Consider the following 16,729-nt stretch of genomic DNA (forward strand, 5'->3'; position numbering starts at 1 on the left):
ATGTGTGCCGGTTACCACTATTTGGGAGCCAGTGTGGTTTATCACCTCTAGTATAGGGGTCTGGTTCTTCATAGGTGGACTGGAGGGTCCCGAACACACTGGGGGACACTTGGTAGTAGAACGGAAACTGCCTTCTCACCTTCCCCGCTCTGTCCAGCCTGAAGATAGGGGGCATCATTGATCACCAAGGTCCTGAAAAAGTGCATATATGGGACTCAGCATTTTGACCACCCACTACTAACGCTATCTGGTACCAATTTTCACCACTCATAGTGCCCACTTGCATTCATTTATTACGACGTCCTCAGATCAAAAGAACTCTGTTAAAGCAGCCACCAGGCCCGCCAGGCAATGCAGCACCGGCCTGACGAGGAGTGCCCAATGATGAAGCATGACACCCCAACAGGTGCGTGAGGGCATTACAATCTGAATTACAGATCTCCCAGCGACACATACTCCGGCTGAACAGCACAAACACGTGCGTCTGTCTGGCAGAGGAACTACTCCTTACACTAGATAACCCTGATATTAATTCATGCTGGCACTCAACAAGACATAGGAGAAACGCTGGGTCAAGGCATACACAGATTCACACTACTGGTGGTTATCTTTCTCCATCAGGCCTAAAAGTCTAAAATTGTATTTTCCGGAAGCTGAATATATGTCTTTATTATGTTCCCTCTAAGTCTTGAGCTTTCTGAGGAATTTGAGTTTTTTAGCAGAATTCTTTGTCATATATCCTAATCCTAATGTTGTTTTTACATATTAGTTGACTGAAGGATACAATGTCTAATGAACCTATGTTACAGGTAAGTACATATTCCTTTTGTTTTTAACCACAGACTTTTTTTTGCAAATTCCAAAATACAAATTAAGTTAGCATTTTTTTAATAGCAGCATTACTTGCATGATGATTATTTGACTGACAATACTAACATTTCATTTTAATTTTTTATTTATTTTGTTTGCTCATTCATGCTGCTTATCATTTCTTCAAAATACATTAAAAATGTACCCTACCTTGCAATTCACTTCCATTTCATGGTCATGCAACCCCACTTCCATCATTGATCTGTTGCAGTGCCATTTGGTTTTCCCAGCCCCATGTGCTCTGTTGGCTGCCTGTGCCCCTCCTCTACCTCAGACCCCTCCCCCTCTGTGTCCCCTGTCTGCTTTAACAGACTCGCACAGGCACACTCTTGGGACGACTCTAGCTACTGTATTCCATCAGACGGAGGCATTGACACTGGTAGGTGGCTGAAGCTTTACATGCTTGTTAATGCACTCATTTTCAGTTAATTGAAAACTGAGTACTATGTATTTACTTTGATAGTGTCTAGTGTTGGGGTTCAAGGGACAAGGACATTATTGTGGAAGGGTATAATGCATAACCCATCGATTCCAAGTAGAAGTTTTGTGAAGTGGTATCAAGATTGAGCATGGACATCAATTATTTGTAGCCAAAGGTGATATTGCTCACCAGGACTTATGTACCCTTATATCTCATAATAAGAATCATTGGTTTCCTTAAGGTGTCTTTTACAATTAAAATTTGTTGAGCAGTAAAGGAATGAAAGTAGTCCAATAAAACAATATTAATATAGTGCTTTCAATATGAATAAGATAACAAAAAAACATGTATGCATATAAAGGCCATCAATTGCCATGAACAATGTCAAACTAACTCGTTCTTGGATACATGGAGTAAAAAAGCATTTAGTTCTCATATTAAATCGTACAATGCTAGACCTAGAGTACAAATGTGTGCACATAAAATTTAGAGGACCACTGGGATCACATTAGTTGTTGTTCATAGTTGGACCATACAACAGCTACACATCTAGAAGACAACCAGGCAGGTCATAGTTTTCTTTAGAGAATGTGTTTGCCAGAAATATATGGGCTTTGATTCCCATTTCATATGCCCTCAGAGTGCTACCAGTGATCTGTTGAGTAATAGTATTTTTAGTCGGCCCTCACTTTGGTGAGCGTTTTTATGGTGTATTTCGAAGCCAAATTGTGTCTGCGTTCAGCTTCTTTCAGTTCCACCTCAAGCCTAGATTGTACAAGAGCTCTTCTTGGCATCAGAAGCGAAGGTTGTAAGCTTACCCTAAACTGCCATCTTAAGTGCATCCCAAAGAATTGAGCAGGGGGAAGTCAAATTATATCTTAAATCTGTAAGTATTCATCTACAGTCTTAGAACATTTCCTGTGTTCTAAGGTGAGTACTTGTCCAGCCTCTATTTTCTGCTCTTTTGGTTATTTGAAGACCCTCCACAGTTACCAGATCAGGTGATTGGTCAGCAATAGTAATGAAAACTATGGCGGATTCCCCAAACAAATTCATCATGCTCACGGACAAGAAGATTAGATCTATTCTTAAATCAGTGTAGTGAATATGTGGGTAAAATTACAAATCTTTATATTTTGGGCATATTTACTGCCACACATCCACAAGACCAAAGTCTGACAGGTCTTCCGGATTTCAATTAATTAATTGAATGATTTGGATTTTCATAGAGTGCACTGTTACCCGGAACTGAATCTTTTGGTGCTAGTCTGTCAATAATGTAGCTATTATGCTGGAAGAAATAAATGAGGTTTTAACAATTTTCTGAAATGCAGAATTGAGTGAGTAAAGTGGAGGGACAAAAGCAAGACACTCCATGCCCTGGCCTAATAAAGGCAAAAGATCTGCCACACTGTCTTGCATGTCAAACTTAATGAACATGATAAAATGGCAAGAGGAAGAGTGTAAAGTTCCTGAGCCACAGTCCCATAGACGCCACTTATAATGAACTTATAGTGTACTTGACCTACCAGTTCCATGGTACATCACTTGGTTAAAATCACCTGCCAGGATGAAAAACCTATCTGCAAAGCCTGAAACACTGGGCTTAACCTTTAACAAGAAAGGTTACCCCTCTAGTTTTGGTGTTAGCCTAAGTGTTTTACTTGGATCTTATTTGGGCAGAACTTGCTTCTCCCAGATTCTGTCCTTCCAATGTCAGTTTCTTGAAGTATCACAAGAATCTCTACTGGCTCCTGATACAAAAATGCCCTCATTTCAAACCCCTGACACACACATTCAAGCCGCTACACAACTTAGAACCCCACCCATCTGAGCACTCGCATCTCCTTCCACCAACCACCCAGACACCTCTGCACCGCAGAACTCCTATTCACCTACAATTCACGCATACATAGAACCAGATCGGGTGATGGGTGTTCTCTTACAGTGCTCCTAAAGAATGGAATTGCTTCCCACTCCAGATCAGAGCCTCCTCCTCTCTTCTTAATTTCTGCAAGAAGTTAATGACCTGGCTTTTCAATTTACCAACCTACCATTGGCAGGGCTAGGCACACACACCTGCTTGACCTAGGATACCCTTGTGCGTGATAGTACTCATAACATATCAGAAATTCAGCTTTTTCTGAGGCTAGACACATATGCAGTCTCAAACTCTTTGTTAGTGGGAGTTAACCCCATAAAATTAAAAACTAGGTCCTGGATTTCGTACAAATAAAGATGGTCTCTCCCTTAAGACTACTGGTATACTTCATCTGTTTATGCTCAGTTCCAACCCCTCAGAAACCATCACTAGATAGCGCCAGAGCCCCTTGGTGACCTGGGCATATTTTCTTTTTGTTTTTAAAGAAATTTTATTAAAGCATTGACACAAGAATCACGTATTTTCATTGTTGTTACAGTGGCCTAAAAGACCTTGTACAGAATATTTCACAATGCTTTTTCATTTTTTTTTTTCTTGGCAGTATAACAAAGCACATATTGCAAGATTCATAACAGATATAGGTACATTAAAAGCAGTTATTACAATAGCGAGTAGTGCACTGTCATTGCATTACAAATACAGCCATCACGTTGCACACTGATCATGCACAAAATCAAAGATCGGACAGTCATGCCTGCCATTAACAGTGTAAATGCACCTAGAACAGTCACATGCGTTTACAGGGCCTATTAAATGTTAGCCGCCACCTCCCCATCGTCTGAAGAATCAGTATTCACAGTCTGCAACCAATTCACAAAAGGCCCCCAAATGTCTTTTGGCCTAGAGGCAACTGGCATTAGCTCCCAAAAAAGCTGCGAGCTGCTCCTGACAAAATGTTACATCGGTGATCCAAATCTTCAGTATGGGGGGCGCGATCTGCCCCACGTCATAGCAATCCTGCGTTGAGCTAGTAGCAACAACATAGCAAGCAATGTGCGCACGCCCACAGGGGTCTCCTTTACGTAGCTCAGCAACCCAAGTATTTCCGTGGGTTGAATAGATACCATGAGTATATCACTGATAGTTTAAAATATACCTGACCAGTATGTTTCTAACTGTGGACAGCTCCAAGCCATATATAAAAAACTGGCTCATTCTTCCTCCGTGACCTGTGGGTGTAGTTTGGTGTTCCATAGTTCCCTATGTTTCGGCACTGTGTCACCGGGTGGTGCGTTTGCATGAATGTATATAGTCTAGTGATGAGCTTTGCCGCTAAAGGAGTGGTCAAAATGTTTTCAAGTGCCTGTAATGTGGGTGGTGGGTCCGGAAATGTATCATGCAGTTTTCGACACGTCGCTCGTATACGAAAGTAAAGCAAGGTGTCGGAAAACGAAGGTGGCGGTGTGTCAGTCGGTGCCAGTGGCCCAAGAAAGCACTCCTCACGATATAAATCTGAAAAGCTGGTAATGCCGATCTTCTTAGCCCGTTTAACGGCGCCCTGGTCATCTAGCTGGGGCATTTGTGTATTCCTGTCCAAAGTTATTGAGGGGGCATATAGTATCGGTATGTTTGCCCTACATCTTAGGTTATCCCAGGCCCATCTCAGTGTTTCTGTGGTGTCAATTGTATGGCGAGGTCGGTGACATAGCTGGTATAGTGCCACAGCCAGCGGAATAGGCACCACCCAATCGCACTCAACAGCCACATGTGGCTGAAATGGAACCGGTTGGACCCAGTAGTGCAGAAATTGCGCCTGTGCACAAAACGCATATAAAGGGAAATCCTCCCTGGCTCTGAGGTAGTGTCAGCATCTCCCAATCGACCCTGGCCGGACCCCCCCCCGCCCACACCAGAGAAATCATTAACGACTGAAGTTTAAGAAAGAATGTCTGCGTTAAAATGAGAGGAACGTTAATGAAGATATAAAGAAACTTGGGGAGGACTACCATTTTTGCGACAGCAATCCGTCCCACAAGCGTCAATGGGAGAGTGGACCACAGTTTGATTTTCCCTTCTAACCATGTAATGGTGTGACCTACATTCATATTCCATAGTTCTTGGACATCTCTACTTTACCAGACCCCCAGATATTTTACTGGACCATCTGCCCAACAGAGCGAATAATCTAAATCAAATGGGACAGTAGCTTCAGTCAGTGGGAATAGGATAGATTTTTTTCTAGTTAATCTGCACGCCGCATAGGCCACCAAATTGCGTACCTGGGGCATATTTAATGACATTTGTTTGATGTGCGATCCACATCCACAAATGAGGACCCTTGAAGGGACACTGTGGCTTTCCTCATAGACTGCTGTGGCCTTGGGATGCAGACACAAGCCAGAGGGAACCACTCTTCAGTTATAAGACCCCTGTGGGGGCTCAGACATCCTAGGTGGTACCTCCCCTCATGAGGTGTGGATGTTACTGTGGGATCATGGGATGTCCAAAGGGTATCCTACATAATTACAGCTGAGGGGCTCCTCCCAACAGAAACTACCTGATAAGACACAATGGAGTGAATTACAACTCAGGTGCTGGAAACCAAGACGAGGGTTGCTTGGGCACCATGAGTTCCTTAGATCTCGCCAAACATCCAATATTGAGATTTCCCTGCTACACTGTGTACTGTTTACATTGCACTCTTGGCTTGAACTTTGGGACCCCTCTGCTGACACTTGGGATCCATAATCTACATAATGATTAAACATAAAACTACAAATAGAGGAGTGCTTAAGGGAGTGTTCAAAACAATGATCAAGTCCCTTCACATCATAGCTCCCCTATCTAGTTGAGCTCCATGTTAGTGGAATATACTGGTAAATTGGACCAGATACTGCAAGCAACCCTCAATTCCAAAACCACACTGGAAACCAAGATGGATACGGTTGCACTTGATTTTGGCCTCCTCCATACTGATCGAGTGGACAACAACAAATACCCTTTCACAGCAATGCACTTAATTGTTTGGGACTACACTACCAAATGGTGGCCTTAAAAGATGAGGTCCGGAACCTCAAGATTCAAGCCGAAGATACAGAGGGGTGATACAGGCACAACATTGTTTAAATAATTAGTCTGCCTGAACTAACAGAAAGCCCCAGCAGTGAACTTTTTGTAGAGAAGTGGCTACTTGACACAATGTATTTAGGCAAGTCTCCACACTTCCTTTCCATTGGGAGGCTACACACTATACTGGGGTGCCTGCCTCTCCCAGGTGCCCCGCCAAGACCAGTGATAGCTCACCTTTTCAGTTATCCAGATTGAGACTTTCTACTCCATCTCACAAGAACAAAAGGGTCTTGGCAGATCAATGACAATCCCATCACTGTCTTTCCAGACTACACAATGGAAGTCCAGCGCCTGAGAAGCACATACTTGGGGTCCAGAAACAGGTAAGTCAAATGGGGCTGAAATATGCATTCTTGTATCTCAAACTGAGACTTGCCACAGATGGTGAGAGAGGGTTCACAACTCCACATGATGCATGACCATAGTTTCAGACAAAAGGAGTAAAAGTCCAACATGAGGAGTATGGCTTGAACGACAGAGGGACAAAGCAGAGCTGCAATGTTGGAGATCTAGGCAGTTGTGAGGGAGGACCACAAGAAAATAAGCAGCTGATGAAAGAGCATAGGCAGTTTCAGAGACGTTGAGAGACGTTGATCCACATCCAACTCCATAAGTCCCAGCAACTCGGAGCAGAAAAGTATGATAGGATCCGGCATGTAGGACTCTAGGAAATCAGACTTCAAGGGGGTGAAAAGTCTGCATTGACTCCTAGATCAGTGGATATGAGACCTTGATCTACCAATCCTGGGGGTGGATTCTTCCCTGGCCAAGAGACAGTGATGAAAGAGTACATCAAGGGAGTCTGTTACCAATGCAGTAGACTGGACTCAAAGGATGGCTGTGGGGAGATCACAGAAAGGTGGACTAAATGCCATGGTCATCACCCATGGAAGGGAAATACAGGAGACTCTGTAGTAGTTGGATTGTATCCTTGCTTATAGGTACCAAAGGACAAGGAGCCATTTGCTGCTAACCCTAGGGTGTGGGGGCTGTTTTTTCTTCATATGCTTCTTTCTTACGTTTTTACATGCTTGTTATAATGGTGTGCTGTGGCCGCTAATCCCCAACCTGCTACCACACTTGAACCCTGTCCCCTCATTTCACAAAACCTTGAGGTGGGCTCTCCGTGTTGCTTCATGTTAGAAAAATGCAATGGTACATAATGGGAGCAAGACGGGTCCACGCCAATAGCATTAACTGTGATGACGTGAAATGTGCGGGGCTTGAGGCACAAGATCTATACCTACTTGAGAGGTACACTGCACATATGACGTGTATCCAAGCTATACATATGAATGGCATAGAACTGTAAAAACTTACTAAGAGGTGGGGACACCAAGTGATAGGTACCAAATATCCTGTCTATACCTGAGGAACTGGTGTGAATATCTCCAGACGCACCCTTTCTGATTCAATCCAAACGTGTGGATCCGGAGTGGAAGGTATGTCATGGTGAAGGGTCTACTTGATGAGGAATTGTTGGTCCTGGTCGCTGATTAGGCCCCTAACAGTATTCAGACACCTTTCTGTATTCCCTTACCCCTTCTGTGATCAATAGTTTGCAAGCTACTTTTCTCGTGGGAACTTTAAACGTGTCTTAGACCTAGATATGTACAGGTCAGTGCTTAATTTGAGCTGGTGGTTTCCAGTGCTCCACACCGACACATAATTATCAACACCGGCTCTTGTAACAGTCTGCCACAAGGTGGGGCTGTCTAGCTAATTTAGAGATGACCATAACAATAGTTAATTATTAATTCAGTATACGTTATAAATTACTATTACCTGCCCCCTAGCCATTTGTATAGCTTTGGGGGCCTGAAATAGTCAGAATTGTCACACTTGTAGGATTGTAATGGGTACTAGTTGTGTTGTTACCATCATTGACAGCATAGCAGGGGCAGTGTGTGGTGCAAGCTGCAGTGGCCTCATTGAGAGAGCCCTGGCACTTATTTTATTACAGCTTAAGCACTGGGATGGGTCCTCCCTTCCCCACCCCACCATAACCCAGAATCACGACTGGCAACACATTTTCAGGAATGGGTGAGAGATTGGGACTTCTGCGATGACTGGAGGAATGCACAACCAGCAGGGAATTATCTTATTTTTCGGTAATACATCAACTCCACGCATGCTTTAACTTCTTTTTGCACAATCATTCATTAGATGTCAGGTTGTTGGACGCTGAGTATCTAGGCTGCAATTGGTCAGATCAGAAACTCCATAAGTTGTTGCTGGAATGGCGTACACCCAGACCACCAATACCCACATGGAAGCTGAATACTTGCACATTAGCGACCCATTATTTAGGGATATATTTGGCAAGTCCATAACCGATTTCTTCACTGAAAATGAAAAGTGAGAAAGAAATAAAACAATAGAATAAGAGGCACTTAAGGTAATGTTGGGGAGGATCTGTATAAAAACTACATACTATAGTTTGGACTATCTCATGTTATTTTGGCCATAGAAAATGCCATACACAGGGAGGAGATGAGGCTTGCCCAGGGTGTGTGTACATTCTCAAGACTTTGGAGGCCTGAAAAAGAAACAAAAAGATTTGGTGGCTTGATTTTGAGCAGTTGATTACAAAGCTTATGTGGCACCACACATGGTGAGGGAGGTAGATCCTGATGGCTGTTGACCTGGGTTCTGAGAGCAGAATCCGAAAGGAAACCAATTGGGGTCATTAGACTCTCAGATGATGTGATAATTAACACAGGTTAAAATTAAATTTGCATTTGCAACCTACTAACATATGTTGTACACTGCACCCTCGGACCACAATCAGGATAGACTTGGGAAATTTCTTGGGAGCATAGATGTACCATATCTGACTGATCTTCAGAGGTCCTTGTTAGAGGAACCATAGACCTTGGATGAGGTGAGGGAGCCAATAGTTCAAATGGCATAGAATAAGACACCAGGCACAGACAGGTCCCCGTCTAAATTTTAACCAAAGTATAGAACTGCTCCTGAACTCCTTAATGTATGAAACCTCAGTTGGGTGCCTTCCCGAAATTGTTGCGTGAGACACTCAAATGGGTCCCGCAGAAGCTTGGTAGAGATGCCTTTGATGTAGTCTATAAAATCCTGGGGAAGATACTTACAAACAGGCTCTTCATTGTTGTGACCACAGTAGTGCTCCCTGACCAGAACGGGTTTGTGCCAGGAGAAACATTCCTCAATATGTGCCCCCTGTTAAACCTAATAGACAATGCCCCACCAAACCACTCCAAAGCATATAGCATATTCTCTTGGCATTGAGAAGGCCTTTGACACCCTTGGGTGGCCTTACGAAATGTTGAACTGGGAAAACTTGGGGATAGTCCCAAATTTCGGCAATGGCTTCAGATGCTGTATAAACAGCTGGTGGCATGGATGCGAACTGGCTGGGTGATATCTGTACAATTTTCAATTGGCAGGGATGCCCTTTACTGCTCCTTACACAGACTGGGTGTTAGACCTGGCACCATTGGCATGGGTCTCCCCTGCATTTTTTGCTTTTGCCTCCTGTAGTTTTGCTGTGTGTTGGACTCCGTTTTGCTAGTCTAGATGCTTTGGGCACATTGCCACTGCTGTTAAGTGCCAAAGTGCAAGTGCTCCCTTTTCTAAATTGTTGTTATTGGATTAGTGATCCCATGATTGGCATATTTGATTTACCAGTCAGACCCTAGTACAGTACAATGTGTGTGCCCAGGGTCTGTAAATCAAATGCTGCTAGTGGGCCTGCAGCACTGATTGTGCCACCCACAGAAGCAGCCTGTAAAAGGTAACTCTGGCCTGCCATTGCAGAGCCTGGGTGCAGTCTAATACTGCCAAGTCAACTTGGCCAGTGCTTAATTTGTAAAATATTAAGTGCCAGGGCTCTGACCTAGAGGCCACTGCAGCTTGCACCACCCATCGCCCTTGTCATCGCTGCCAAAACAACTATTAATCATCTCTCTTGCATGTAAATGCGACTGTTGAGATTATTCCAGGTCCCCAAAGCTAAAGGAGTGGCTGGGGAGGCAGGTATTTGCAATTTTAATGTATATTGTATTCCTAAACAACCATTGTTATGCTCATCTCTAAATTAGATGAGCAGCGCCACCATGTGGTAGACTGTTCTATGTATGGTGTTGACAATTAAGTGCTAGTACGGAGCACCGGAAACCAATTAAGTGCCAGTGCTTAGCATCGGAAAGCCCAGGCTCAAATTAAGCACTGGACTAGGCAATTGCACCCACTTGCCAGGCCCTAACCTTCCCTATTCTTACATGTCAGTCACCTCTAAGGTAGGCGCAAGGTACCCCTGTGGGCAGGGTGCAGTGTAGGTGAAAGGTAGGACATGGTGTGTGTGGCATGCCTTGATAGTGAATTACTGCCAATTTCAGTTTTCACTATTACAAGGCTACCTGTTCCCATAGGGCAGAATGGGGAGTTTGTTTGTAACATCTTATAAACATAACTACCCCTGGGAACAAAGTAGGAAAATAACGTTTAGTATGCCTGAACTAAGAATGTTAAAATGCATCTTTTAGTGAGGGTGATTTTCACAATCTGTGTTTGAAAATACCACTTTTAGAAAGTAGGTATTTTCTTGCTTAACCATCCAGTGTGCCTCTGCTAGGTTTGTGTATTGCATGTGTGGCTTTTGGATGACAGGGGCTGGAGAGGGGCAGTGTTTTTGGGTGGGTACAGGCACTCTCTGCCTTCAGAGAACAAAGGATTTTTGTGTATAAACAGAGGGGCCCAGACTTTTCGATCACTTCTGGGAATTCAAGAGGAACCTTTGCCAAGGAGAAGAGAAGCTGAGGAGGAATGCTGCTCCTGTGCTGTTTGCTGTCTGGAGTTGGCCTGCAGTGGCTACTTGCTGCCAAGGAAAGGAGAAAAGGACTTTGCTGCTTGCTTTGTCCCCTGCTTGAAGAAAAGATCTCCAAGGGCTTGAAATGAGCTTGCTCCCTGTTCTAGAGGTCTCATGAACAGCAAAGACCTCACGGTGTCAGTGGGTACCGTCTCTGATAGTCCCCGTAGAAGAAAAAGGGTAACTGACTCTGTCATAGAGTCCATCGCAGGGTTCTGTGTCCTGAAAGCACCGCCGAGAGCAACGCCTCGCTTCGCAACGCAACCCTGGTCCCACCGACTCCGTCAACGAGCCTCTACTTGCACTGCGTCCTGTGGGCACCACACTCTGCAACGCTTCGCTACACGCTGCAAGGATTTCACCGACTCTGTCGCCGCCCGACCCGAACATCGACCGTCTCCGTCGCCACACCATGACCTTCCAGCACTGCGCGTGTATCGCCTCCCCCTTTAACGCAAGCCCTGGTCTCACCGACTCCATCAACGAGCCCCTCATTGCACCAAATCGTGAGGACATAGTCTGCCGCAACGCTCTGTTTCACAACACAACTGCGACATTTGCCCCAACCGACTCACACCAACATGTTGGTCGCAACGAGAAAGGTACTGTGTCCGAGTTTGTCAACGCTTTAGCTGGCCCGTATTGATGCGGTCGGCTCGAATTGTTAGACTCTGATGTATTCAGTATCGCGGTAGCCCCAAGAGGAGCTACTGAGTCAGGAGAACTGTGTTTTGTTGATTGTCCTGCAATTCAAAGGTTATTTTGCACAAGTACTATTTTTCAAGAGTATTGTATGTTGGATTTTTATCGTATTTGGACTTGTGGGATTAGATAAAGAATTACTTGTTTTCTAAACTGGTGTAGTGTCCATTTGTAGTGTTTTCACTGTATTACTGTATGTGTTCCCGAATGCTTTACACACTGCCTCTGAGATAAGCCTGTCTGCTCTTGCCAAGTTACCAAGAGCAGGGGTTATTTTAGAAGTGTATCCCGCTTACCCTGACTAGAAGCATGGGTCCCTCTTTGGACAAAGGTACCTACCTCTGCCAACTAGAGACCCCCATTTCTAACACTGGGAAATACGCTTGGAGACGGAAGGCAGATTGTCATTATATTTTGACACTGTTCTCATTTACCACAAGAGCACCTAGAGGCACTTCCGGAGGTGATGGCCATTTTAAATTACTATAGGGACAATTCAGGGTTAAGGATCAACTGTAGTAAATCATGTATTAATCTCCTTAGAGTAATTCTGGAAGAGGAGCGTGTTGGGCTTTCCCTGAGAGGGGTAGAACTGAGTGCTCAATCCTTTAGGTAAATGGGGCTGAAGGTGTATCACTCAGACGCTGATGTAATAGAGGTGAACCTGCGCAGAGTGATTTCGGCAATGTGCCAGTCATTGAAAATTTGGGTTTCTCCACCACGGTCTCATGGGAAGGACAGCAATATCCAAAAAGGTGATCCTCCCCAAATTACTTAATCTCTTATCAGCCCTGCTGGTTTAATTGTCCAAGAGGGTGTTTGAGGACTTGGATAAGATCCACTCTGAAATGATTTGGCAGTAAGCGAGTAGCGTAAATTGCAGCATTCAGTCAAGGCTGGTAAACCAGGGGCCCCTACATGCGAATTGTATTATGCTGTTGCCAAGCTGCAGTGGGTGGCTAGATGGCTGAGTCTTTGAAAGGAAAAGTGTATTTGGGATGATGCTGGTGCTGGAGATATTGTACTAAAAGACACACAGTCGATGGACGGAATGCAGAACAAATCAAAACATTGACCCCCAGTCAAGAGATCTGGGTTAAACCCATCATTCTTTTGCTCACCATGCCACCCCAGTTTAGACCTGGCCATATGCAAATCAGTCTTGACCCTGTTCCTCATGGGAACAGTCCAGCCCGAACTGCCAAGCCAGGTCCTCCCTGGTCTGGAAACAAGCATCCTAGGACAGGTTTCGGGGTTGCCCCTCATCAGCTAGGATAGCTTGAATCCAGTGGCACAGTGAGCCCGGGACACACGTCTGGGCATACCCGGCGTACTTAGTGAAAAGGGCAAAAGACACACAGTTGATAGACGGAATGCAGAACAAATCAAAACATTCACCCCCAGTCAAGAGATCTGGGTTAAATCCATCATTCTTTTGCTCCCCATGCCACCCCAGTTTAGACATGGCCATATGCAAATCAGTCTTGAACCTGTGCGTTCTGGGAACAGTCCAGCCCGAACTGCCAAGCCAGGTCTTCTCTGGACCGGAAACAAGCATCCTAGAACCAGTTTCGGGGTTTCACCATATTATATAATAAGTGGCATAGGAAGTGGGGTGCGGGCCGCCTCGGGTGTCATCACTGAGGGGAGTGACAAAATGGCAAAAGTATGTGTTTTAAACACATATTTTTGCCATTTTGTCAAGCCGGGTATGACAAGATATTTTCCGCACTGGGTACCACCTGACCTTGCTACGCCACTGTATATAATATATATAATACTGGCTGATGTTACCAGGTGTGTGGAGACACAAAGGACTCAAATTGGGGGAGATAGCTGAATACTGCTGACGACCCCAGACATCGCTGTCATGATTACAACCAGATCACCCACTTTGGTCTTCTCCTCTTTTGCATTACCTAACTAGCACACATGACAAACGTTCTTGGCTGGAGGCTGGTATTTCTACTGTGGGTGATCTTGTCATACATGGGACTCTCTGCACATTTCAGGACCGCTGTGTGAATTCGGCCTGGGAGCAGACCAGTTTATAACTTGCAATGCACTGGTGAATACACTGGGACAAACATGTGAGCTAGATCAAGTGGAACACTCTACAACTTCTCCTTTCCAGTCATTGCTCACTCACATGCATGGTAGAAGAGCAGTTCTCATATTGCGTAGACTATTAGTCTTCAAACAAATATCTCAAAGTGAATTTATGGTCTGGTCAAAGCAAGCAGGCCTGCCGGCAGCCCTTTTGACCCTTGTCCACCACAAACTTTCAAGAATATGCTTCTAACTACCTCTGCTGCCCCACCAGCAAGAAGAATTCTCAATTCCTTAACTACAGGAATTTTTCCAGAAGACCTAAAAAAGGCATACATTCACCTATTATTAAAGAAAACTAACCTTAACCCGCTTGACTCCGACTACTAAACAAATTACAAATGGACCTTTCCTGGGCAAACTGATAGGAAGAGTTGCATTCGCCCGGATGTCACAATTGATTGACGATAATGCCATGCTTTCTGGCTTCCAAACAGGATTCCGTCCAGGAAGAAGCACAGAATCTGCCCTCATTGCAATCTGGGATGACAACAAGAACACCGTAGACCAGAACGGGGTTGCTGCACTACTTCTCTTGGACTTCTCAGCTGCCTTTGACAGTCCTGGGCTCAGGAGGCCTTCCTTAGGGGTGACTGACATATATATTAAAAATAGTGTATTGACTGTGCCACTCTAGGTGAGGGTACCATCAAGTTTGAGCAGTTCCCACTACTCCTGCAATCTGCACTGGCAAGCCTGCTGTCAGTAATTTACTTGGGTTATTCAGGGTGGCACAAAACCATGCTGCAGCTCCAGGGGCCCTTTTATCATCTATGCCTGGGTACCATATACTAGGGACTTATAAGGGGGTAAAATATTTTCCAGTTTGAGAGTACCAAGTTGAACCTAGCAGTTTTGGAGAGGGGACAGGACTGGGGTCTGTGCAGCAGACTCCAGTGCAATATCAGAGTCTTAACCATCAGCATTACGAGCTAAACGTGTGAGGGGGGGTGACCATACAAAAAGGTGCCTTTCCTACAGGCGGTTAATCTTACACTTGTTCACTATCCGTATGTTTCAATGCTGTTATAGGCCCTCTCGGGTCTCACACCTTCTTCAGGGCAGCTTCTGATTTGTGTACCCCACCACCACTATCCAGGTTGATATAGGAAGGTCTTTCTTGGAAATAACCTCCTAGTCCAGCTCATTCCCTCCTCAAAGAAACTCACAATGTGAAATAACAGAGACCTGTTTTTAATGTTTTATTGTATTCAAATTATAAAAGAAAGGCACGGCTATACACCTGGACCCCTGCACAGCCCTCTGACACCTTTAAAGGTCTCTCTTTGAGACAGTGTTAACTGCAACAAACCTTCCTATGTATGCATTTCAAGGACCCCGTGCGGTTTCATTGCTTTGGACTAGTCGCCTCTGGTGCTCATGACGGTACTCCAGACTGGTCTAGTTGCTCGTCTGCAGAGCACAGATTACCCAATCCGGCCAGCCGTTCACTTGTTCTGGAAACGTTAAGTGGCTGTCTTATTCAGAAGAGTGCGACTTTCCAGCAGCTGTGGTTTCTTTGTTTAAATGACATTACTTCTGTTGTGTTGCAGGTAACTGTACCTCTCGAGTCAGACCCTAGATGCTTATTAAAACGCACAGTTCTGTTGATAAAAATAAACCCTAGCAGCCAGTGCCCCCAATAATTGTGTCTCTTCCCCTCTGTTAGTATAATATCAGTCCGGTGATTGTATGTACAAATGGTACCTGGGACGGTCGTGATTTACGGCGCACCCTCAGTTCTTAGATTTACTTCCAGAACCCCCGTTTCACAAGGTGACCGTGCAGCCTGAAGGAAAGAGTGACCCCCCCCCGGCTCAGCGTCTTCTGCTAACGTGTGCCAGTCCAGACGCGCATCCTGCACACTAGGATGTACTCTGACTCTCCCTGTGATCTGAAATATCCATTCTGGATTGCCACAACCATCGAGTCTGCATGATTGCTTCTAAGTACGGCATATATAAATGCTTTTCTTGTATTTTAGATACTGAAGCCATGCAGTGGTTCTTTAGTGTTGTATCTGAGTATACCTGTTATCCCAAGCCTGTGAACAGTCCCCTTCCTTCCTTCCTTCCCGTACAGATCTAGCAGAATTTATTGTTATGAGTAGGAGAATGGATTCAGAAGGCTACACAGTCCCATTGCAGTGTTTATAACAAATGTTGCTCAGCTGGTACTGGTTAATGTTATTGGAAATCCAGGAGTATGTCGTGGTTAACTCGTTCAGTGAGGTAGCCTGTTCCTTCCCTGTGACTGGTTTTAGTGGTTTTAGCAGTAGTCGGCTCCGGTTCTTCACACTTACCCAGATTTGAACTCAATGTATTTTCCAGCTTTCGTTCTGCTTTGTTTATGACCAGTAGCAAGTTCCTTTACCTCCCATCACTCAGGGTAGACCAGCTCAAAAGACGGTGGCCTCTGGGATAGGTTGTACAATGGAACAGCGCAGGGTAATAGGTCGCAAGCCTTAACCACACATTTTTACCACACATTTTTTACGTGTATGTTTTTTACAGCAGATGCCATTACCACACTGTTTATTCATTTAAGAACAATATGTTTGTGGCGGGAGACCCCCCACACCTCCCAACTTACCTTAAATGCGTGGTAAAGGCATTCGTTGTAAAAACATACATGTTGTAAAAACATGCGTGCTTAAAAATGCGTGGTAAAGTCACAACGTGGTAAAAACCTTGTTGTAAAGGCTGTTTCCCCTGGGATACAGTACAGTGCCATCCCCATGGTCAGGAGCCTTCATCCTGCAACAGTAGCA

General features: G+C 44.7%; 1 protein-coding gene across 3 annotated transcripts in view; it reads left to right on the forward strand.

The window, feature by feature from the left end:
- Positions 1-16,729, forward strand: part of LRCH1 (leucine rich repeats and calponin homology domain containing 1) — a 633,328-nt gene that overhangs the window by 484,929 nt on the left and 131,670 nt on the right. The window contains exon 16 of one of the 3 annotated variants that reach the window (XM_085621844.1): positions 1,082-1,249. The exons of the other annotated variants lie outside the window; for them this stretch is intronic. Coding sequence (XP_085477970.1) covers positions 1,082-1,249 — 168 coding nt within the window. The remainder of the gene's footprint in view (positions 1-1,081; positions 1,250-16,729) is intronic. 3 annotated transcript variants of the gene reach the window in all.

The sequence above is a fragment of the Triturus cristatus genome, chromosome 8, assembly GCF_964204655.1.
Source record: "Triturus cristatus chromosome 8, aTriCri1.1, whole genome shotgun sequence".
In the NCBI taxonomy this organism is placed as follows: domain Eukaryota; kingdom Metazoa; phylum Chordata; class Amphibia; order Caudata; family Salamandridae; genus Triturus; species Triturus cristatus.